The sequence below is a fragment of the Mirounga angustirostris genome, unplaced genomic scaffold (genome assembly GCF_029215605.1).
Source record: "Mirounga angustirostris isolate CCGP_5_RB_7025 unplaced genomic scaffold, mMirAng1.0.hap1 SCAF_8, whole genome shotgun sequence".
Taxonomy (NCBI): domain Eukaryota; kingdom Metazoa; phylum Chordata; class Mammalia; order Carnivora; family Phocidae; genus Mirounga; species Mirounga angustirostris.
Genome location: NW_026991716.1, coordinates 7,401,612 through 7,424,753, shown reverse-complemented (window position 1 = coordinate 7,424,753; position 23,142 = coordinate 7,401,612). Strand labels below are relative to the sequence as shown.

General features: G+C 42.0%; 1 protein-coding gene across 5 annotated transcripts in view; it reads left to right on the top strand.

Moving 5' to 3' along the window:
* The window catches only part of CDKAL1 (CDK5 regulatory subunit associated protein 1 like 1), a 662,439-nt gene that overhangs the window by 532,465 nt on the left and 106,832 nt on the right, over positions 1-23,142 (top strand). For 4 of the 5 annotated variants that reach the window (XM_054505708.2, XM_045866302.3, XM_064597102.1 and 1 more), the window contains one exon: positions 10,911-10,973. In XM_054505708.2, coding sequence (XP_054361683.1) covers positions 10,911-10,973 — 63 coding nt within the window. Of the gene's footprint in view, positions 1-1,620; positions 1,678-10,910; positions 10,974-23,142 lie in introns of all 5 variants that reach the window. The other variant, XM_064597101.1, reaches the window with a different exon arrangement.

Sequence of the window (23,142 nt, the reverse complement as noted above, 5' to 3'; positions counted from 1 at the left end):
TAGAGCAGGGTTGGCAGAGTTTCTGTAAAGGGCCAGACAGTAAATGTGTTTGGGTACAGGTCTCGCATGGTTTCCTTGCCATGGGCACAGAATGAGCCACAAACAATGGATGAGTGGTTGACCGTGCTCCAGTGAAGGTTGGTGGGGATTTGAATTTCATATCATCTTCACATGTCACCAGTATTCTTGTTCTTTGGAGGTTTTTTTTTCCCCCGAGCTACTTAAAACTGTAAAAACAAATCCCAGACTGTACACAGTGGTCAGCTGAATTTTGCCAGCTCTTGATTTGGAGGCTGAAACTTGGACCCACAGAGTCCAGGAAAGAAAATAGTACTATAGTAATCCAGATAAGAAGTAAAGTTAGCTCTCTTTTGTGGTCGGTTAGAAGGTCAGAGTGAGGATAAGTGATATTGAATTGATATTTATAGCAACTCCTGTTCTTGCTACTTTTGAGCAGCAGAAGTTACCATACAAAGGAACTTTGAATGAACCATTGTGTGGTAGGTAGTACTTAGTACCCTTTGACTTTGTCTTTTTAACTTTACGGGGATTTGTTTTATGTTGGAAGGCTGTTTCTTTTCTAACTGCTTCTAATGGCTACTCATTTTGGCAACACCTCCCAGGGAAGAATAGTTCAGACTCCTTCCTTTCTCCTGTGCTGGGTCATGCCTTTGTCGCCAAAGAATGACCTTTCCTTGCAAACAAACGTTCTCTTTAGAAAATAAGGTGAACTTGATATAAGAAGATATGGCTACTTACGCTTTCTATTATCAGCAGAATTAATGTAGAGTTCCCTATTTATACTTTCCTCCAGCATTTGTTGCCCAGTCAAGGACCTGCTGGGGCAAATGGTGCCCCTGCACCTCTACCACACCCACAATGAAAATGAGGGAGTATGGCACCTACAATTCCAGTAAGGTTATTTTATTTATTTTTTATTTATTTATTTTTTTAAAGATTTTATTTATTTGTGAGAGAGAGAATGAGAGACGGAGAGCATGAGAGGGAGGAGGGTCAGAGGGAGAAGCAGACTCCCTGCCGAGCAGGGAGCCCGACGTGGGACTCGATCCCGGGACTCCAGGATCATGACCTGAGCCGAAGGCAGTCGCTTAACCAACTGAGCCACCCAGGCGCCCTCCACTAAGGTTATTTTAGAAACCATAAAGCCAAGAAAGAAAGAGAGAGGGAGGGAGAGAGAGAGAAAGAAAAGAAAAGAAAAAAGAAAGAAAGAAAAACCGTTCCCACTGATACCTGCTGTGCTTGAGAATCAGTGGTGCCTTTCCACATTTGCCTGGTTAGGTTTGTTTTTTTTTTAATACCGTTAACAATGGGTGAGCAAAGTCACTCGTCCCTTTGCTAACATCCACTCTTAGAATTCTGCTGTTTTCGTGTCCCCTGAGACATGCGTACACAGTGTGCCCCGCTATTGTGGAGATTCGAAACGCTCATTGAATTTGCTGTAACTGGAGGGAGAGAAGGAAATTTAAGAGGATGGTCCAAGTCGGCACCATTTTATGGTCATGTCCATTGCCTTCCAGATTTACTAGAAAGGAAGAGGTGGAAAATGTATATAGACTTAGAGCCACCTACTTTTCTTTATTTTCCCTTCTCTCCTCACAGTACCACTTCTCACAGAACACGAAAGTATTACATGTGTGCCTTGTGAAGGAAAAGCAGGTGAGATTTTTGAAGTTTGTCTGTTTGCTGAGTACTTGGGGTATTTTTGACCCCTAAACATATTTCACATCACTGATTTTTTTGTTTTGTTTTGTTTTTTACTCATTTCTGAATTCTGAGCTTCCTTGTTTTAGATGCCAGGGACCTGTTCTTTCTTCTTAGTGATCTTGAGTGATTATTATCCTCTTAGGGACACCATCCAAATATGTCCAGTATAAAAGTGAGATTGTGATTGAGTGCTGATAATGTCAAGTGCTTTTAATTAAGTTTCTGATGTTTTTATACATTGATAACAATATAAAGGTTCAGGTTTATTGAATTAGCTTTCCATTAATTTTTCAGAAGCGCTCACCAAGTAGAGAACTAAATATGTATCAGCAGCCCGTTCTCTGCAGCCAAAGCCTCAGTGTGCCCCAGAGGAATTCCCGCATAGAGTTCATTTTTAAGTAAAGGAAGAGGTTAGGAAATGAGGCAAAGCTGCAGACATAATATGGAGATTAAGAATGAAAATGCTTGATAGAATGTAGAACCCAGAAAGGCGAAAGCTGAAAGACAGTGGGAGACAGAGGCTAACAGCTGGGAGAGACCTCAGGGATTGTATTGGCTAAGTGGTTCTCAACTTTGGCAGCACATTGGAAAACCCAAGAGCTTTTAAGTAATACCCTTGCCTGCATCATACCATGCCAGTTAGCTCACACTGGGGATCAAGAACAGAGCACTGGTATATTTTAAAGCTTCCTCGTTAGTTCCAACCTGCAATGAGGCTTGAGAACCACTGGCCTGATTCACCTCCCTCATATCGGACTCCTTGCTGCCCAAGGTCAGAGAGCTGTGATTTGCTGGGATATTAACCTCAGTCTTCTCTCATCCTCTTGCCTCCTTTGTTCTATATGCTCCCCCTGTAATCACATCCCCTCTCCTGCTTTAAATTAGATCAGCAGGCTCATGACTCCCAAATCTGTGGCCCCCATCTCTCCTCCAGCACCATGCCCTTATATCTGACTTCCTCTCATTATCTCCCCAAATGTCTCACGGCCAGCCACTCAAACGCATTCTCTTCAAACCTGATTCACCCCCCCCCGAAACTTACTTTTTGCCTAGATTCCTTATATTGGTGCAGGACACTTCTCTTCCCTTGGTTATCTGAGCCCCAAATCTTAGAGTCTCCACTGTTCTTCCCTGTCTTATACTCCTTCCCTAACGGGTCACCAAGAGCTGTCCATCCTGCCTCTGCTCTTCCTCTATCCAGCCCACCCCCTCTCCTCGCCCTAACTGAATCTGGGATGGGATGTTGTGCTTTTCTCTGGAGCATTGCCACAGCCTCTCACACCACCTTCAGCCTCTAGCATTGCACCCTTGCTCCATCTCTAACACCATGAGGAAGCGCTTTCTGAACCGCCAGTGGGGTTGTTTGTTGCATTTCTTATATTATGCGCTCTAACCACTTAGGCATCTCTGCTTTCACAGGGCTACTTCCTTCCTCGCTCTGGGCGCCTACACTCAGCCTCCTTTCTTACAGTTTATAAACGGCATCATCTATCTGTAGACTCAGTTCTTTTATTTCTGCTTTTATCAAAAACCGAACTCTCCAGTAAGCTATAGTATTTTCCCTCTTCAACCAAATGCTGTCCCATTACAGGCCGAGTTTAATAAGCTCAGCATCGCCTACCCCCTGACAACGGAAACCTGCCCCTGCAAGAGGTATAACCGAAGATCCCACGGCAAACATCAGACCTCCCTCATGGTCAGACCACAGTTTTGATAGTTAACACCTTCGCTTACCTCCTAAGGTTTCCTGCTGCTTCATTTCTTATCCCTGCCTTTAGTGTCTCCTTGCTCCTTGCTAAGCCCTGTGCTTGCTGCAGTTCTCCTAGTTCCTGACTAGTCTCACCAAGGACCCCTGAACCCCTGAGTCATTAGTTCTTATCTTGTACCTGTGCTATTTTGGCCCTTCTGCCTCAGGATATGGTTCTCTGACTTGCCCACTAAATGCCTGCCCCTGGCAGGTGGGAACTGACCAGGTCTTATTGCCTGGTGTTTATTTACTAGAGTCTTGACTCTGGTCTCTTTTTGGAATTTGTTTAGAATCTGACTCTCCTAGACACCGCCTCCCTCCCCATCATCGATTGCCTTGTTGTCTTAAGTGCCCCTGCATGACACAAAGATCACCTATTCAGAACCTGCTTGCCCAGTTAATGAGTTGCCTTGGCTTCTTATCTTTTCACTCTTACTTTCCACTGCTACTTGCCAGTCGATTGGTTAACCACTTCTCAGCCTCCCTGCCAAGAAGGGGACAAGAAGAAAATAGGTGGCTTGAAACTCTCTTTTCTTAGCACATCAGTTATACTTTTATATTTAACCTGGGTTAGTGGTTGCCCTAGAGTTTGCAATATACAGTTCCAGTCAATCCAAGCAAAAAAAAAAAATCCACTTTCATGTAACGACTTAACTTCCGGGTAGTGTGAGTACCTTATAATAATAACACAATCAGGGCACCTGGGTGGCTCAGTTGGTTAAGCAACTGCCTTCAGCTCAGGTCATGATCCTGGAGTCCCGGGATCGAGTCCCGCTTCAGGCTCCCTGCTCGGCAGGGAGTCTGCTTCTCCTTCTGACCCTCCTCCCTCTCATGCTCTCCATCTCTCATTCTCTCTCTCTCAAATAAATAAATAAAAAATCTTAAAAAAAAAAAATAATAACACAATCATCTTTTTAAAAATTTTTAAACATTTTTTAAAGATTTCATTTATTTATTAGAGAGTGCACAAGCGGGGGGTAGGGGCAGAGGAAGAGGGAAAAGCAGACTCCCTGCTGATCAGGGAACCCAACACAGGGCTCAATCCCAGAACCCTGGGATCATGACCTGAGCCACCAGGCACCCGAATAACACAAGTATCTTAATTTCTTTCTCCCACCCCAGTGTCATTGTCATTCATTTCACATATACATAAGCATGCATAATTGAATATATTTTTGCTATTATTGTTTTGAATAAGTTGTTACCTGTTAGATCAATTAAGAATAAGAAAAATAGGGGCACCTGGGTGGCTCAGTTGTTAAGCATCTGCCTTTGCGGTTCAGGTCGTGATCCCAGGGTCCTGGGATCCAGCCCTGTATCCAGCTCCCTCTTCAGTGAGAAGCCTGCTTCTCCCTCTGCTACTCCCCTTGCTTGTGTTTCCTTTCTTGCTGTGTCTCTTTCTGTCAAATAAATAAATAAAATCCTTTAAAAAAAAAAAAAAGGAATAAGAAAAATAAAAATTCTTTTACCTGCACTTATTCTTCACTACTTATTCAATGCTCTTCCTTCTGATTAGATTTCTGATCTATATAATTTTCCTTCTCTCCAAAGAACTTCTTTTAATGTTTCTTACAAACAAGGTCTGCTGGAAGTAAATTCCCTCAATTGTTTCTCTGAGGAGGTTTTTATCTATTCATTTTGGAAGGATAATTTTGCAGGGTACCGAATTCTAAGTTGGTGGTTTTTTCTCTCAACACTGAATATTTCTCTCTCTTCATGCCAGCATGGTTTCTGAGAAATCAGATATGGTTCTTATCTTTGTTCCTCTATAGATAAGGGATTCCTCCCGCCTTTGGTTTCTTTCAGGAATTTTTCTTTATCTTTGATTTCTATAATTTGAAAATAATAAGCCAAAGGATAGGTTTCCTTGGCATTTGTCGTGCTTGGTGTTGTCTGAGCTTCCTAGATCTGTGGTTTGTGTCTGACATTAATTTGGAGAAATTCTCAGTCATGATTGTTTCAAATATTTCATGTGTTCCTTTCTCTCTTCTCCTTCTGATGTCCCCATTATGCATATTTTACACCTTTTATAGCTGTCCCACAGTCCCTGGATATTCTGTTCTTTTTTTCAGTCTTTGTTCTCCTTTTTGATTTTTGAGGATTCTATTGATAAAGCTCTAGCTCAGAGATTCCTTCCTCATCCGTGTCCAGTCTACTACTTGGCCTATCAGAGACATTCTTCATTTCCATTATAGTGTTCATCTCTGGCATTTTGGGGAGGGAAGTTTGGGAGAGGTTCATTCTTTGATTTCCATCTCTCTGCGTACATTTTTCATCTGTTCTTGCATACTGTCTACATTATCCATTAGAACCCTCAACATATTTTCAATTCCCAGTCTGATAATTCCAGCACTCTGCCATGTCCGGTTCTGAAGCTTGGCCTGTCTCTTCAAATTGTGTTTTTGCCTTTTGGTATGTCTTGTAATTTTTCTTGATAGCCGGACATGACGTACTGGGTAAAAGGAACTGCCACAAATAGGCCTTTAGTAATGTGGTGATGAGGTATAAGGACAGGGGAAGCATTCTGGAGTCCTATGATTAGATCTCAGTCTTTTAGTGATCCTGCCTCTGTACTGTAAACAGGTTTTCTCAGTGTTTTACCTCCCTCCTTGGGTGGAACAGGATGGCTTAGTGGGCTAAAGTTGGGTATTTCCCTTGTCAGGTTAGCTAGTCTCTGATAATACCCCAGCAGATTAGGCTCTGGTTAACTAGTTCCCCCTGAGGGCAGGCCTTGTTAAGAACAGAATACTCTGGTGTATTTCAAAATGTTTCTTTTTCCCCTCCGCATACCAGAAGCCACAGGGGAGTTTTCTCCCATATTTGTTATGGGAACCTGGTTGAGCTCCTGGAGGTAAATCTCAGGATGTTGTAGACCCCCCACTCCTGCCCCATGACTGGATCCCCCTGAAGTTCTTAACAGAGTTGTCTGCACCAAGCCTCCAGCAATGCATCCATTACCGGTCAGGTTTTCCTACTTACACTCCAGAATGCTCCAGAAGCCACATTCCCCATATTGGTTTATTGGTCTCTCCCAGTTCTGGGGGCAGCAGTGTTTTCTGTCTTTCCCTCCCTTATGCATCCAAAAAAGAGTTGAGTCTTGTCTGTTCAGCTTGTTACTTGTTAGCTGGAGCAGTGACTTCCAAGCTCCTTACGTGGGGAACTGGGAACAGGAAGTTAGTACATTGAAACTCAAACCTGTTCTTGTGCTTCTTACCACAAAGTATCCTGAAACATTTATATTGTGTTATCTACAAGTAGAGAATGAGCATAGAAAGCATTGAATTCTCTTGGGAAGCCCAGGAGAAGTTAAACTGGTGGATATTGTTACGATTTAATTGATTATACAATCTCACTTTCAAAATACAGATTTTCATTGCATGTGAGCCTCTTTCAGATCTAACTCCTTGTATCCCTTTGATAAAAATTGAAATGATTCCATTGTCTGCAAACCTGAACTGTTAAAAATGCTCCATTGGGGCCTTTAGTTTTGTTTGGTTTTGCCTGAAAAGGAGTTTAAACTTGGATCTTAAAGGGGTCGTCAGTGTTTTCTGTTCTTGGAGTGTGAAATATAAAAGCAGTTTAGGAAGCACCTCTAGGATGGAGATTTCTCCGAAATCTCAAAATTTGACCAAATTTTCAGGCTGCCTCATCTTCTAAACCCAGTTGCACCCCAAATAGACTGCAGAACTTGGCCTGTGGTTCCTTTGTAATCACCTCTCATCTCTGCGGCCTGTACCCTGAGATTCATGATGAAAGGGACTCGAAGGTCCCTCGTCCAGCTCTGAGAGAGATGTTTGCCATACTCACTGTACTTTGGCCACCCTTGTTCCAAGTTCATCACACGCCTTGTTCAACATGTTTACTTTTTAAACGCTCAGAGAATTAATAGGTGGTTGCATGACTGAGATGTTTGTTTTAACAGGCTAAAAAGTGGGAGGTAGTTTAGAAACACACTATGATGCAATAGGAAAGTATCTAATTATTCCAATTTTGGCTCGGCTTTTAGTTTCAGTTAAAAGTGCTGATAGCAAGGCTCAACAAGTTTTGTAGCCTAGGACTCTTAGCACTGTCTGCCTATTGGAAACTAGCAATAATGGCCATGCTTCTGTCCCTTGTACATGAAAGCTTCTCCTCAGCTTTAGCGCTAGAATTCAGTTAAAGGATTGCAGCATTTCTGTCATCAGCAGTTCCAGTGTGAATACAGAAGGCTCTGAAAGTCCCATGTCTACTTCAGCGTGCTCTACAAACCGACTCATAATATTCTCTGTCTGAACATTGAATGCCCAAAAGTAAAATCCTGGAAGCAAGACAGCTAATGGTTCATTGGCCCGATGTGTTCATCCTGATGTGTTTGGGTATAGGTTATGATTGGTCCTTGAACTGTCTTCATTGAGTAGAAGGAGCAAGGAATTTTGCTGAATAGTTGTTTATTTGGTTTGGGGTCAGGGGACTATTGCCAGAAGTAGATGTGGTCCAAGATAGAGATTCGAGATCTGGGATGGCTAACTATTTCTGTAAAGGGCCAGAGAGTAAAAACTTTAGGGTTAATGGGCCACAGGATCTCTGTTGGCACCACACGACTCTGCTGTTGTAATACAGAAGTGGTCATAGATACACATAAACAAATGTGTGTGGCTGTGTCTCAGTAAAATCTTACTTACAAAAACAGGTGATAGGCTAGATTGGCCCATGGGCCATCACCATCATTTGTCAATCTCTGGATCCCTGAACATACAGTACTGAGCTATATGGATTCTGACCTCACAGGAAAAACAGCAGTAATTTCCAGTTAACTGAACTAATACATATAACCTTCAGGATTCCTAGCCAAGACTTCCCTGTATTTATATATAATAGATTTGTTGTCAGAAAGAAGAGCATTTTTTTTCCTCGCTGGCTTCTTTTGGGTGCTAATCCAAATTGTGTTATTTACTTGTCATTTATACCCCACTTCCTTCCCGAAATAATTTGAAGTAGCTTACAGTAAAAAGCATGTATAGGTTTTAGCTGTCAAAATAGAGATATAAAACCAAAACCACATGAAAATGTCACACCAAACAACCTCTGAATATTCCATTTCCACCGGCCAACTCAAGCTGGTAGCTCAACCTTTTTGGGACTAAACAGTCTTTTGGACACCTCCTAAATTGAGTAACGACATGCTCCGTATTTTATCTTTCCTAGCATAATTTCCTTTCTGAAAAAAATTTCACCCCATGTTTTATAGTGAGTCTTCTACCAAAGGAAACATTAGTATCCGTCATTTTTCTTCTGATTGAAGTGTAAGCCAAGAACTGTTATACAACTAAGAGGGTACATGGAAAGGAAAGAGAAAATTATAAGCTAACAAAAACTTTGGTGAACCAGTGACCTGTTCAGAAGAGATTTCAGGGCTCTTGCAGAGTCAGGGGACTGTTCCCAGTCAGTCGGAGGCTCACCCCTGCTCTCGGGGGAAAAGGAGTGTTACATTACTTTAGCGTTGGGATGGTCAGAAGCCGACTCTCGAGGTGGACGGAGGAGGCGGCTGGGATTTTGGCTGGCGGCAGGGAGGGATGATGTTTAGTGGGTGCTGTAGAAACAAAGCCAAGTGACCTGAAGCCCTGCCAGGTCCAAAGACCATCCTGAAATAGGAAGACTGATCTATGGGGCAACAGTGAGTGTGTACAGATGACTCGAATATAAAATCCTGGTTAACACTAGATTCAACTGCTTAGCCATGTGGCTGCCGAAGGCCACGTAGAGCCCAGGCTAGAGGGTCTGCTTGGATCCCTAGCCCTGGGGGAGGTGGGACAGATGTGCTCAGGCAGACACTGGAGTTTAGAGGGAGGAAGTACAGAAATACTTCCCTAGGAAACCTGAATACCAGGCAAGGATTCTTTCACAAGTGAAGACAGAAGCCACTCAGCTACCTGGTAGTTGGATTAACAACAGCAGAGTGGGGCCGGAAGCCAGATGGGGGCAGTGTTAAGGGCAAAGACCACTCTCAAGCCAGAATTGCAGGATACGGTCTCGGGCTAACTCGACGACATCGAAGAAATCAGTTCTGTAACTGGCACCTGCGAAGATGTTCAATATGTTTTAAAGATGTTTCATCTGCTCGGTGAATTGAGAAACGTTCTAACCTGTAAATGGAAAAGAGAAATGAAGAATTTCCGACTTAGCTGCAGTCCCTTCTCTCATTCACTCTTGGAGGGAAGGCAAATCAGGGTAGGGTTTGGAGGGAGGAGGCACTTTGGTATCATCCATCAAGGTAATCAGCATGGCGTGCTATTTGATTCTGCATCTGCACTTGTACAATTTATCGTTTCTGAAAAAAATGCACATTGTCAAGCTGGCAAAGATGATCATTTTATGAAAAAAATGGAAATGAAATGCCAAAAGTTCAGATTGCAGAAGTTTTTGGATTTCAGCACTCCATATAAGGGATTGCGGAGCTGGTTATACAAGTCCTTAAGTTTGGCAAGGATCAGTTGTGAAGTGGAAAAAGTCAGTTTTAGGACAGAGTATACAGAATGATCCCCTTTCTTTGAAAGTGATAATTGTATGTGAAAATATCTGCACAGAAAATCTAGAGCCATGCACAGAATTTCCTGTGGTGGTTACAGTGAGTGGACAGATGTCCGTGTATGTGAAAACAAGCTGCTTCTTCCAGTTGACCAGAAGAGAACTCCACCCTTAACTGTCACAGACACCGGGGCGGGGGTGGGGGTAGGAGGTAGAGACGGTCCTCAAGTGGTGGGTTCAGCTTGAGAAAAACATATCATTAGCAGTGAAAAGAGGCTTCTCTTTTCCTCACAATATATGAGGCTTATGTCATCATGATAGATATGCCTGTCTACGTCAGGTAAATTCCGTTATTCCTTAAGCAACTACGCATCGAGTGCTGCGTGTGAGACACCGTGCAAGGCCCTTGGGCTACACGGCAGGGACAGAACAAAGGTGGCCTCAGGCAGACAGACCCGAGCTATGACTAGGAAGCCAGGTGAAGGTGCATTGTTTAACTGGACGCACGCCAGTGCCCAGGTCAGAGTAATAGCAGTTGGTGTTACAATGAAATGGCAAGTGTCCTAAGCGTGTTTGAGTTTTCTTTCTCTTCAGTTTAGTCTCTGAGTTATGTGTTTGAAAATAGGATTTTTGAGGATGATTAGTGTTTCAACTACCAAACCTCTAGGAAAAGATCTCCTGGCTGGTCTGTGACAACGACCCACAAAACCACCAAGTGGCTTTGATTTCTAATTGCAACCATGTGTCTCAGACTGGACTGTAGCCCCTCACTTTGCACAAGGAAGAATCTCGAAACAATATCTTAATGCAGGTGGGTAGGTAGACAGAGATGTGGAAAGATAGATAGATAGACAGACAGACAGACATTTAGATACTGATGCACCTGTATATTTTTGCCAGCTGTCAACTCACATGTTTGCATTTTCCTCCACAGAAAAAGCAAAGAACGAAAGATCTTTCCCGGGTATTCCATTCCTACAATCCGTATGACCACAAGGTAAGAGAAGCATGTTATTCGTGTGTTGGATAGAAGTCTTTCTGAACGCAGAGCACAGTTCTCACCAGCAGACAGTGATTTTGAAGTATGTTTTCCAATTACATTTATATTTCCATTTTAGTTTGTCAGCTGTTTATTCCTCTAAAGAAGTCAGAAAATCTTTATTTCTGAACTAAAATAATTATATTTTATTCACATTAAAATCCAGTTACACATTGTCACTGAAATCTCAAAGATGAGGTAAAGACAGATTTGGGGGTGTTATTTACTTGGTTGGCTTTTTCTTTCCAAACGCTGAAGTGATGAACTTGACTTTTGAATTCGTAAAGACAGTTGAGCTAGTAATTGCCAACTCTTTGGTTTTCCATTACTTCTGACAGAGAGTTATTTTCTCTAAATAAAATCCCTAACATTAGTATCTGAAATACCTGCTGCCAAAAGTTTTGCCCCACGGAAGACCAGATAGTGCCGTGACTCCCATGTATTTGTCCCCCGGCTTCATAGACCCATGGCCAGTGTTGCTTCATTTACACCCCACGCTCTTCACTCCCTGTGTTTGAAGAATTCCCAGACATCTTCTTATGAGTATTTCACCATATATTTGTTAAAGATAAGAGCTCTTTAAAAAAAAAAAACACACACTTCTGACTGTTTTTAAAGAAAATGCTCAACACCACATCATCATAGGGAAATATATTACAAGATTCCCGAGATTCGTGCACAACTTCTGTATCATGTAAGGTTCCAGTAAATCTGTTAATTCGAGGTGATTTCAGAAGCGAACAAAAAATGTGCACACTTGAAATGCTAATATAAACTTAAATCTTGATCTATGAATTTACAAGGAGACATGTGGTGGGGATTTTTTAACTAGCCAAGATAAGTAGTGTGAAAACTATTTTCCTCAGTTGAGAATTACGGAGATGTCTGGATTCAGGAGGGAAAAACTGTGCCAGTTGTTCATAGAAGTTGAAGGATTTTCAATAGCTTCTAGTGTTTCTATAGTGACCAGTTGACTTTAAGCACCAACAATCTGTGAAAGAGGTGTTTGTGCATCGTGTGACCATGGCAATATACAGTACTAAAAATGATGCCATTTCACGTTGCATTTTTCAAGTTAAACCAGTCCCCTTGCAGAATATGGCAATTTATTTGAAAGAGATCAGGAAAGCCAGTAATGCCTGTCAGTAGAGAGAGGGTGCAGGTAGATAAGTAATATGCCAGCAAAGGGAGGGAGATGGGCTGGATTCCTGATAGGAGAGTTGCAGTTTTTCAGATGAAGCCATTTAATTAACATAAATGCAGCAGTGGCTAAAGTTAACACTCAGGAACAACAAAAGGCTGTGACAAATCAAAGGTTTTGCCTGACTTGTCTAAATCTTGCCCACTTCTAACATTTTTATTCACAGTTAAGGGAAATTCCATTATTCTTTTATTAGAACTCTTAATGGAACTTAGCCATTTGCCGCTTCTACGGGCTTCCTCTTCATATCCTCTGTGGCATTGTATCAAAGTTACCTCGGATTATTTTGGCTTCCTTTGTGAAGGCTTCATTCCTTTGCAAATTAGTCACTGGGCAATGAGGAATTGAATATAAGTGCTAGATGGAGTTCCTTTTGATCTTTGCTTTAAGATCGGTAATAAATTATTGTAAAGAGCTAGGCTGCTTGATGAGTGATTTTTGAAGTTCCAAAGGTTTGGCCTGTTGGCATTCTGCTTCATTCTGCATGTGTAGGGACGGAAAAGGGGAAAGTTTCTTTCTCCAGCTCCATCCAGACACGTCTCACTGGGTCACTTTCAACCCTTTCTCCTGTTGATCAGTGTCCACAAAGACTAGCATCCCAGGGGCTGAGGAACGGACACTGCTTTCTCAGTCTTAGAATATTCCTTTTATTCCCCCATAAATAAAATACAAGGGGGTTGTGATTCAACTTACTTTGTCATTTTAAGTACCCAATTATATTCAAACAAATTAGCTTTCTAAGCAGATAGGTTTTAACATAGAATGTTCTGTAAGATGTGGTTAGAGCTGGCTTAAACATCTCATGCTCAGTGAGATTTCTGTAGTGATCTTTAGATTAAATATATACATACATTATAAATGAAAGCTTATATAAGATAAAATATAGGCTGTCTGCAACTTGCTTTAAAAAAAGAATGCAAGGCAGGGAGTGGGTAGGATACAGTAAAATCAGACTGGCCATGTGTCAACGATTATTGAAACTGGATGATGAGTTTATGGGGGTTCATCATGCTATTCTACATATTTTCTTTTTTTTTTTTTTTAACATGATGGGAATTTTCCTGGAGTGAATGTTGTGGTATTCTTTTCCTCTCTAGCTAGATTCCTTTTACTGTTAATTTTTCCCTTGACGTAAATTTATACCAAAGAAGGAACACTCAGCATTTCAGTGGGTTCGTTATGCTGAGTAAACTCAGAAATGCAGCTCCTCTTCCAAAGTTGGCATAATTTCCCGGGACTTCATCCCAAATAACAGTGGGTCACTTAAATGATAGCCTGGCCTGCTAGAAACTGTTAAAATGGTGGTAATTACAAAGGATAGTACACCCTTTCTTTTCTCAGTGAGTCAGTTATGTTTGCTCTTCTCTCCTCCCCAACTCCCCCAACCCAACCAAGATTGCTCCTGCCTGACCCCAGGCACCGGAGAGTGACCAGGTTAAACAAACATGTTGTTTGAGTGAGGCCAGGTGCGTTTCTTAATCGTACTCTGAAGCCATTGTTTACGTTGTACATGGTCAGTTGGGTTTCTCTTAAATGCTGTTGCAGAAAGCAAATAAAGCTTAGAGCAAAATGTGCAATCAGAATGAGTCTTAAGGAAAATATCTGATTTATTTTTTATACTCTATGACAAATTTTGCTGGAGATGGGAAGAATTTCATTTTGGAGTGTTATCTCTGGTTCCATGACCATTAAAAAAAAAAAAAAAACTGTTTTCAGTTCTTATAATACACACTTATAGAGAATGGCTTGACTAAAGCCAATTCCCATTTTTCTGCCCTAATAAAAGGGAACATTGGTAAAGAGAATCCAAAGCAGCAGGTAATTTGATTTTATTTTGTGCACTGTATGCTGTCCTCTGTTATTTTAATTAAACACATAATAAACATAGCTTGTAATTTCTGAAAACACATCATACTAACTACCAGGAAAGGTTACAGGTCCAGAGGTCTTCCATGTCACTAAAGTTGAATTTTTTCTTTGGCTAAGTTATGGGTAAGTAGAGTAGGCTATAATTAGAACACTTTTTATTAAAACTCTGCTTATTAGCATTTGCTTTCTGTCTTTGGCCTGAGAGAAGTATTGCCATGCATATAAAAGATGTCTCTCTCTCTCTCTCCCCCCGTCTCTGTTTCCTTCCTTCCCCCCTTTTTTTCTTTCTTGTTAGATTTTTATCAGAGTTATGTGTTCAGGGGGAAATCTCAGTTTATTAGCTAAACACAGATGTTTATAATCTGCTAACGTAGAAAGCTATTATAAAATATGAAAATGCTTGGAAGGAAAAAGTACACAATTCTGTTTCAGTCTTTAGTGGTCTTTAACATCTGCGTTGTTCCGTCTCTAAACACAGTTAATCTGCGTAACTTTATATATTCACCTTTAAAAGTGAGCCTTTAACAGGTTACTATTACAGCTTCTCTGTTTTATGAAGTGGGCATCTCATGTTCTTTTAGTGACTATTATTATTTCAATAATTTTCTACATTCGTGGACATAAATGAATGGGCACACGTGAGAAGAAACGTTATTGTAAACCATGTTGGTGGAATAAGCTTTTTTCCTGTCTTTTTTTTTTTTTTTTTTTTGGTGACTAGTGTTATTTTAAGAATTTTTCTACAGACACAGACATACATCAGCTAAACTATAAACAAATTCATATGTGCCCCACCCCCCTCCCCGCCCCGCCAAACGGCTATGTATGGATATGCTTGATGAGTCAGCGTAGGAGCACAGAGAAAACAAACACTAGTGCCTTACACGGCCAGAGGCCTTTTGTGCAGGAGCCTCTGCCGTCCGGTACCTGGCTCCAGGGCCGCCAGCCCACCAGCCCGCCAGTCAGGACCCAGCCTGTCCACATCCTCGTTTCATTCTCTCTCCCCACATCGTTACTTCTTCAAGGCCCCCATCCACACGCAGTCCACTTTTAAAAAGACTATTTCTAACAAACAGACATGTCTGGTTTCCCAAAAAACAGTCAGCCCTAGCAGCAGTCACAGAGAGGGTGGTTATGCCTTCAAGAAGCCAGAGATCCATTAAAAAGTGGCGGCATCCTAAAACGAAGGCAAGGACGGGGCCATAAGGGCATTAAGTCCTTAACAAAGGTACTCCCCGAGTGCAGCTGGCCCAGGACCACTTAATTTGGACCCAAATACCCAGAGATCCCTACACATTTTAGTAGTCCCTAAGTAAAATAATTGGGCCTAAATTACAGCAAGAAGCAGATGTTTTAGAATAGTAGAGACGTCTATGGTCTGTTTTTAGAAATAATTGCTATTTTAAGGATAGATGTTATTTATCTTGAAAACTCTTAGGAATAGCTGGTTTTTTAAGGTTGGTTGCATGAAGTATCGCTATAGAACGTGGTTTAATAACAGAAAGAGTAAGAGTGGTTGAACATGTGCTGGTAGTCGGGTAAAGGACCCAAAAAATGTGTGCGAGCAGAAAAAAAATGAGAGAATTCATATTCCCCCAAATTACTTATTTATATAATTACTGTAAAAATAATAAAGTATATGATATTTTTATCTTAAAGAGTATGCTAGGCATAACTTGAGTGGAAGAATTGTAAGTAATGTATCAGTACAGTGCATTTTTAAGTACAATATTAAATATACAAAAAATGCTGATATGTATTTGCATAACCCACACTTCCTAAGATAAGCAGTTTGTATTAACTGCTATTAATACAAACACATCTGGGAATTCATGCCTACCAGTGCACAGTGAAATATGATTTAATAAAAAAAAAATGTAGAAAATACTGTCTGTGGCTTCCTGTGGACAGAAGCACACAGCAAAAATTTATTTTAAAAGTCTCAGGGAAGGGGCTCCTGGGTGGCTCAGTCGTTAAGTGTCTGCCTCCGGCTCAGGTCATGGTCCCAGGGTCCGGGTCCTGGGATCAAGCCCCGCATCGGGCTCCCCGCTCCACGGGGAATCTGCTTCTCCCTCTCTCTCTGCTGCTCCCACTGCTTGCGCTCTCTCGCTCTGTCAAATAAATAAATAAAATCTTATCTAAAAAAATCTAAAAAAAAAGTCTCGGGGGGAAAAAAGTCTTGGGTTATACCACCATCCTTCCTTCCCTGAGAGACCGTTCATCCCTGTGGCATCAGTTTCATAAATACATAGGTCCTACCTGGAGCGAAAGGGACCGTTTCACGTTAGAAATCCGGTATTGATCTACGTTTCTCCATTAATCAGATTTGTCTAGTGATTTAAGATAACACAGGTCACGTTGCCCAGCATTTTCTGTTTGAAGAGTAATGGCCATTTGACTCCGTCCCAGGGCAGCCATGGTTTTGTCAAGCCTTCATTATCCCCTGTGCTTTGGGGAACATAATGTCGCAACAGAGTGCTTTGAGTGGTTCTTCTCGAGAGGGAGATGTGAATTTGGATCCCTGCCTGCTGGCCCTGTTGAGCTTCGAGCTATCTGCTGTCTGGAAATAGCATATTCGTTTTTTAATGGATACAGCACTCTACGATAGCCAGATTTGCACGGCACGTGCGGATAAAGAAACAAGTTACTGATTTGGCATGTTTATGCCATGCTTGACACAGTTCCCCACAGCAGCTCGTCCAAAGCTGTTTGTGCACCTCTCCATTCCCCATCTTTGGCAAAGACTAAAAATGTTTAAAAAGTAATTCTAGGGATGTTGCTAAATATCAGGAACAATTGGATAAATGTCCGCTTGATTGAGTTGCCTTATTGTTGTAACACATGTCATCCTAAAACCACACTCAGGGTATGGCCTCAAAGCATGGGGAAGTGAGTATTTCTGTAAATAGTAAACCCATGTTCACAGGCGCCATGAACTCTAAAAGCCAAGTGACTAACTCAGCCTCAAAATAAAGGACATGACTAAAGCGCTCCCTTCGTATTAGATCTGTGCTCCCATTTGTTAAAATGTCTTTCCTCTCAAGGTGATCATATAATTACTACCAAAGATGCAGACATGGTTCCGCTGTGTTTTACTTCAACAGCAAATGCGTGTCTAGCTACCCTTGTGCCAACCTGACCCAAAGGCATTTTCTTCATTTTTAACCCTCCTCAGCTGGTGATTCAGGTGGACTAACTCATCATGTTTCCTTGAGCCTACCTTTGCCACTCTATCAATGTATTTTTCTCTTTTCCTTCTAAAATGGCATTGATCTAAAACCCAAACATTTTTTTTGTTTACACGTTAATATTGTGACTGTAACTGCAAGGATGGGAGGGGTATGGAAGCATGCGTAAATGGCAGAGATAGATCCAGAGCCTGGTGGATACCAGCATTCTGCTTTGCCAGTCACCCTGAGGACTGACAAAGACAGTGGAATCTGAGTGGACCTATTATTATTATTATTATTATTATTATTATTATTATTATTATTATTCAACTGTTTGGTCCACACCATGTAACTGTCACTATCCTCAAAGCTTGACATACGTGCATAACTCATTTACTCTTCATGCTGACCCTATGAGAACTCAGATTATCCCCTATTTTGAAGATGAGGAAACGGACACGGAGAGATTCTGTGACTGCTCAGGGTCACACAGCTAGTAAGTTACAGAGCAGTCTCGCTCCAGAGTCCAGGCTCATGACCCCTGTGCCACGAGTAGCTAAAAAGCCACAGTGTAAGATGCTCTAATAAAAGGTGGGTTGACAGCTTAAGCTCAGGGTTGAAGTGGCCTCTTCCCCTGCCTCTCTCTCCCCCACTTCCGAGTCAAAATTTAAGTAGGTAAACTCTAGGTGGAAAGAGGTGTGAGAAGGAATAAAAGGGGCAGAAGACAGTAGTAGGGGAAGAGCGTTGAGGACTCCATTGAATGGCCTCCTGGTAAAGCAGACAATAAAGCAGCCAAGCGGACCCTAAAAACCACCACCCTCACCTCCTTTCTCCCCGGCCCTGCTGACTGATTCACCTTCGCCTGGAGGCGAAGATATATTGAATAAAGCCGGATATCGGGGCGAATGTCATCAAAGACTAACAGATCAGGCTGGTCCAGCGCTCTGTTCCTCAGAGAGCCCCGTGCAACTTGCTCTCTTCCCAGACTCCTCCCTGGCGGGTGGGGGCGGGGCGGGTTAGGGCCACAGCCCAGGGCTTCCGGCCAAAGGATTGGAATTTTTTAGGACCGCCACAGTAGGTGTCCAAGCCAGAGAAATAGTACCCTATTTCTATTTTAGACCCCTAGTCAGGGTCTAAATCACTGAGAAAGGTTGAGGAGAAAATCATCCGAAACCATGACACATGGACATAGGAAAAGGCCAGCAGGGCAGCTTAGAAGCAGGTTAGGGTGATGTCCTGTGCAGGTTATCTGGACCCCAGCTGGCACTTGTGACTTCCTTTTATGGGCAGGCGAGGTCGTGTTGCAGAAAATGGGAAGTTTCCCAGATCCCAGGGTAAGAATGTCACATTTAGTAGATTACTGTCTCCCCTCCACCTCTCCACCCAAGCGCTCTCAGAAATCTTAATAATAGGGGAAGAAACAAAGTTCATAATGAAATTCTTTGCCAACATGCAGTATATGAAAGTACTGATAAAAAATAATCAAAAGAGGGCGCCTGGGTGACTCAGTTGGTTAAGCGACTGCCTTTGGCTCAGGTCATGATTCTGGAGTCCTGGGATCGAGTCCCACATCGGGCTCCCAGCTCAACGGCGAGCCTCCTTCTCCCTCTGACCTTCTCCCCTCTCATGCTGTTTCTCTCGCGCGCGCGCTCTCTAATACATAAATAAATAAAATCTTTAAAATAATAATAATCAAAAGAAAGTCTACATAGATATGGCAGTTACTGTGTCTTCAAGTTATTTATCAAACCTAAAGGAATCTCCGTTTTTGCTGCCATTGGTTGTATGCCCCCTCCACAAAATTCACCAGCGTCGGGAAGAGGTGAGCCAAGGGCAGGGAGAGGGACGGCCTTGTACCAAGCGCTCCAGCGCGCACTGCAGCCACCCCGGGCTTGGGCTTGCCCTCCACTGTTCCACCAGTCCCCCTGCTTGTCCTCCGCCATCAGTCTCTGCACCTTGTCCCAGCCCTCTCCGTGTCTCATCACCGCTGTGCACGACCACTTACCAGCCTTTCCCGCCCCCACTGGGACACGATCCACTCAATATGTTAAGGTTGCCAGGATTAACAAATAAAAATACAGCATACCCAGTTAAATTTGAATTTCAGATAAACAGTATTTTTTTTTAACATAGATTGTGTCCCATGCAATAAGTGGGATGTAGTTATACTAAAAATTTATTCATCGAAAATTCATACACAACTAGGTGTTCTCTTTTTATCTGGCAACCCAGGCTGCACGGGGATGACATATTTCACTTTGGCAAATTGAGACAGAAAGGTGAAAAGAAAGGAAAATCCAAAATGGAGTGAAATTTTTAAAAATGATTTTAAAACCTCCCCTGCATTTGGTGCGAAGGACGTAAGAATGTTTGTTCCTATCCCTCATCCTATCCTTATTTGTATAACATGCCTGGCCTCCTCTCAAAGGCTGACATGTATGTCAGATATTTTAATTAAGAAGATAGAACTGGGGTGTCTGGGTGGCTCAGTAAGTTAAGCGTCTGCCTTCGGCTCAGGTCATGATCCCAGGGTCCTGGGATCAAGCCCCGCATCAGGCTCCCTGCTCAGTGGGGAGCCTGCTTCTCCCTCTCCCTCTGCCCCTTCTCCCTGCTCGTTTTCTCTTTCTCTCTCTCTCCCCCAAATAAATAAATAAAATCTTAAAAAAAGAAAAAGAAGTTAGAACCTACCAGAGGGGAGCTGGGTGGGGGGATGGGAGAAATAGGTGGTAGGGACTAAGGAGGGTACTTGTAATGAGCACCGGTGATGTTGGCAAGTGTTGAGTCACTATATTGTACATGTGAAGCTAGTATTACACTGTATGTTAACCAACTGGAATTTAAATAAACACTTAAATAAAAAAGGATAAGGGACGCCTGGGTGGCTCAGTCATTAGGCATCTACTTTCGGCTCAGGTCATGATCCCAGGGTCCTGGGATTGAGCCCCACATGGGGCTCCCTGCTCAGCAGGAAGCTTGCTTCTCCCTCTCCTGCTTCCCCTGCTTGTGTTCCCTCTCTCACTGTCTCTCTGTGAAATAAATAAAATCTTAAAAGAAAATAAAAAAAGAAGGAAGATAAAACAACTTACTCATTTGACCTTAGTTCTCTAAAATCTTAAAACAACATTTTACCCTGGGAAATCTGTCTGGAAAATTGCTTGGAAGACACAAACAGAAGTTAAATTAAAACCTTACCCATACCTTATTTTCAAGGAATAAGAATTTTCATTTCCCCCCTGAAAAGCACACTTTGTTTCTCGGCAATATATTTTATCATAAAATATAATTAATGACTTCTTCGTAGCTGAAGTTATTTCTGTTGAGACGTGCGGAGAAACATTAATGCTAGTGATGCTCACAGCAAGCAATGTAGGCAGTCACTAGAGAAATTAGGAAGCTAGTTCTGCTTTTTCTCTCTCTCTCTCTCTCTCTCTTTAGCTCTACTCCTCAAGTTTTAAGACTGTCGAGAGTCCTGTGATTGGTGGAGTGTGGGTTGATGCTGTTTGCGGAATGGGCTCCCCAGGCCTGGCCTGTGTCTTCCTCAGCACATTATTAACAATGGCTGAAGGGCCCCAGTCTGTGCGCCCCTCTCCTGTGATTACCAGCCTGCCATACAGAGTCTGACTTGCACAATTTCCAGAATTCTGTTGACCAAAAATAGTGAAGTGCAAGTATTTCCACGGGCCAATAATTCATTCTCTCAAGGGTTTTTGCGCAAGATTAAGAAGCCGGGATTACAGTTAGCATCTGTGGTGCTTTTTTAGTGTACATGTTAACACTCTTCTTTTGAAATTGGAAAACTGGAATTTTAGCATCTGGGGGAAAAAAAAGTTAACTAGCTTCTTCTAATGACTGTTAATATTTTCCATTATTCAATACTACCTTTGGGTGCCTTTCAGAATTCCGGAGATATTTTAAATGCACACGTGTCAAATAAAAATAAAAGAGTTTTAAAAACTCAAGTTCTTTTTAATTTAGCTCCGTTAATATGTGGAACACACATGGGTAAGAAAGGAGACCATCCCATTTTTAATTACCGTAAAGTATAATAATCCAGCTACTGTGCATAAAACAAATCTCTAATTCACTTTAAGATTTTTTCTTTTGAAGGGGGATGATTTTAAAGCTGCTTGTTTCTCTTTACTCCTCACTTTTTATTTATCAACGCTTTCTTTTTCTGAGTTTATTTAAAATTTTAAGTTGTTGCGGGTTAAGGTTTCATTTGACCTTTGCCCCCACCCCCACCCCCAGGCGTTCTTACACTCTCCTGTTGTTTTCAGGTGTCTCTAGGTGCAAGCTGATTATCTTCCCCTATCTAGTCTTTGCCTTCGTATTTTCTTACTATTCCACTTTTGCATTTCTCCACCCAGTTTCTTAGATATTCTTACCTTTTGCCCTCCATAATGTTTCCCCTTGGGACCTGCAGCATGGTGCATCCCGGTACTTCTCTTCTACTGGAGCTAGTCATTGACACCCCAACACTGGGGTCTGCCCCCCTTTCATACTGTCTTAAACCACAGAGCTGGGAACACCTCCAGAGCTCATGCAGTCCCACCTTGCCCGCATCCCATCTCTGCTGTGTAGGTGAGGAAAAGCTTCCTTTGTCCTGTTGAGTTCATCCTTCAGAACCTAGTTTAATTTTCCCTTCTTTGCATCTTCTCTGACACCCACAGAAAACTGTTCTCACGCTACACCTCTGACGTGCAAATGCCTTTATTACTTGCCTTGTCATGCTCTTAGAATTCAGTTCCACTCAGTAAACGCAAGTTTTTCCCTGGGGGACAGGCGCGATAATGGGGATAAGAGGCTCCTAATCCAATGGGGCAGTAGAGGGAGATGGCAACAAATACTGCATTTAATTATGTTGCTCTGTTATATGTTTATTATTGGCATAACTATCCCACCCTACTACACTGCAGATGTCTTTAGGACAGAGATCATATCTTGTTTTTCTTCCCCCCTCTTCAAGAAAAGACCCTGAATTATGGACTAGAATTTAATGTGTTGTACATATGAAGTGTATTTTACCTTTCTTTTGATCTGCGTACCATAACTATACAAAAGCACTTACCCATCATCCCACAGAATACAGGGTTAAAACCCAGTCTCTTAATGCCCCTTTTGTAGCTCCGCCACATCACTGCATAGTTGGAATGTTCCAGGAGTAACGGCCACAGCTGGGGGAGCACGTACTAAGTTGGTTCTTGGTTTTTAATTATAAAGTCGGTAACAGGATGCTTAATACTGTATTCAGAGAAAGCCTCCTCCTAACCCTTACAGACCCTTGTTCACTTCTCCAGAAGCAACCACTGTTTCTAGTTTTATGTGTAGATTTCTAGGGTTATTTTTACCTATATAAGCACGTACCTACATCTGTGGTTTTATTTAGATACTTGCTTTTTTATTCAAATGTTAACATAGCTACAAATTCTTATGTTTCTTTTTTCATATGATAGCATATCTTGGAGATAATTCCAACCCATACATAAAGAGCTACCTCGTTCCTTTTTAAAAGGTAAATGGATATATTCTGTACCAGATGTTGACCATATCCAACTAGACTCTTAGTGATGGATCTTTGGGTGGCTTCTGATCTTTTCATCTTACATGTAGTGCTGCATAATCTCAGAAACGGGTCCTTTCATGTATGTATAAATATCAACTGTATGATAAATTTCTGGAAGTAGAATGGCTGTGTCATAGGTGAGTGTGTTTTAAATCCTAAGGATCGCAAGTCACCCACTAAACAAGGTGTTCCAGAGGTAAAACAGTGTTTCCTTACACCCTCCCCTACACACTGTGTCAACTAAGTTTTAATATCCTCTCCTCTTAGTCACAAACAAAGAATAATTTGGTCTTTGATTTTATATTGCTGCCTCGACCTTGCCTT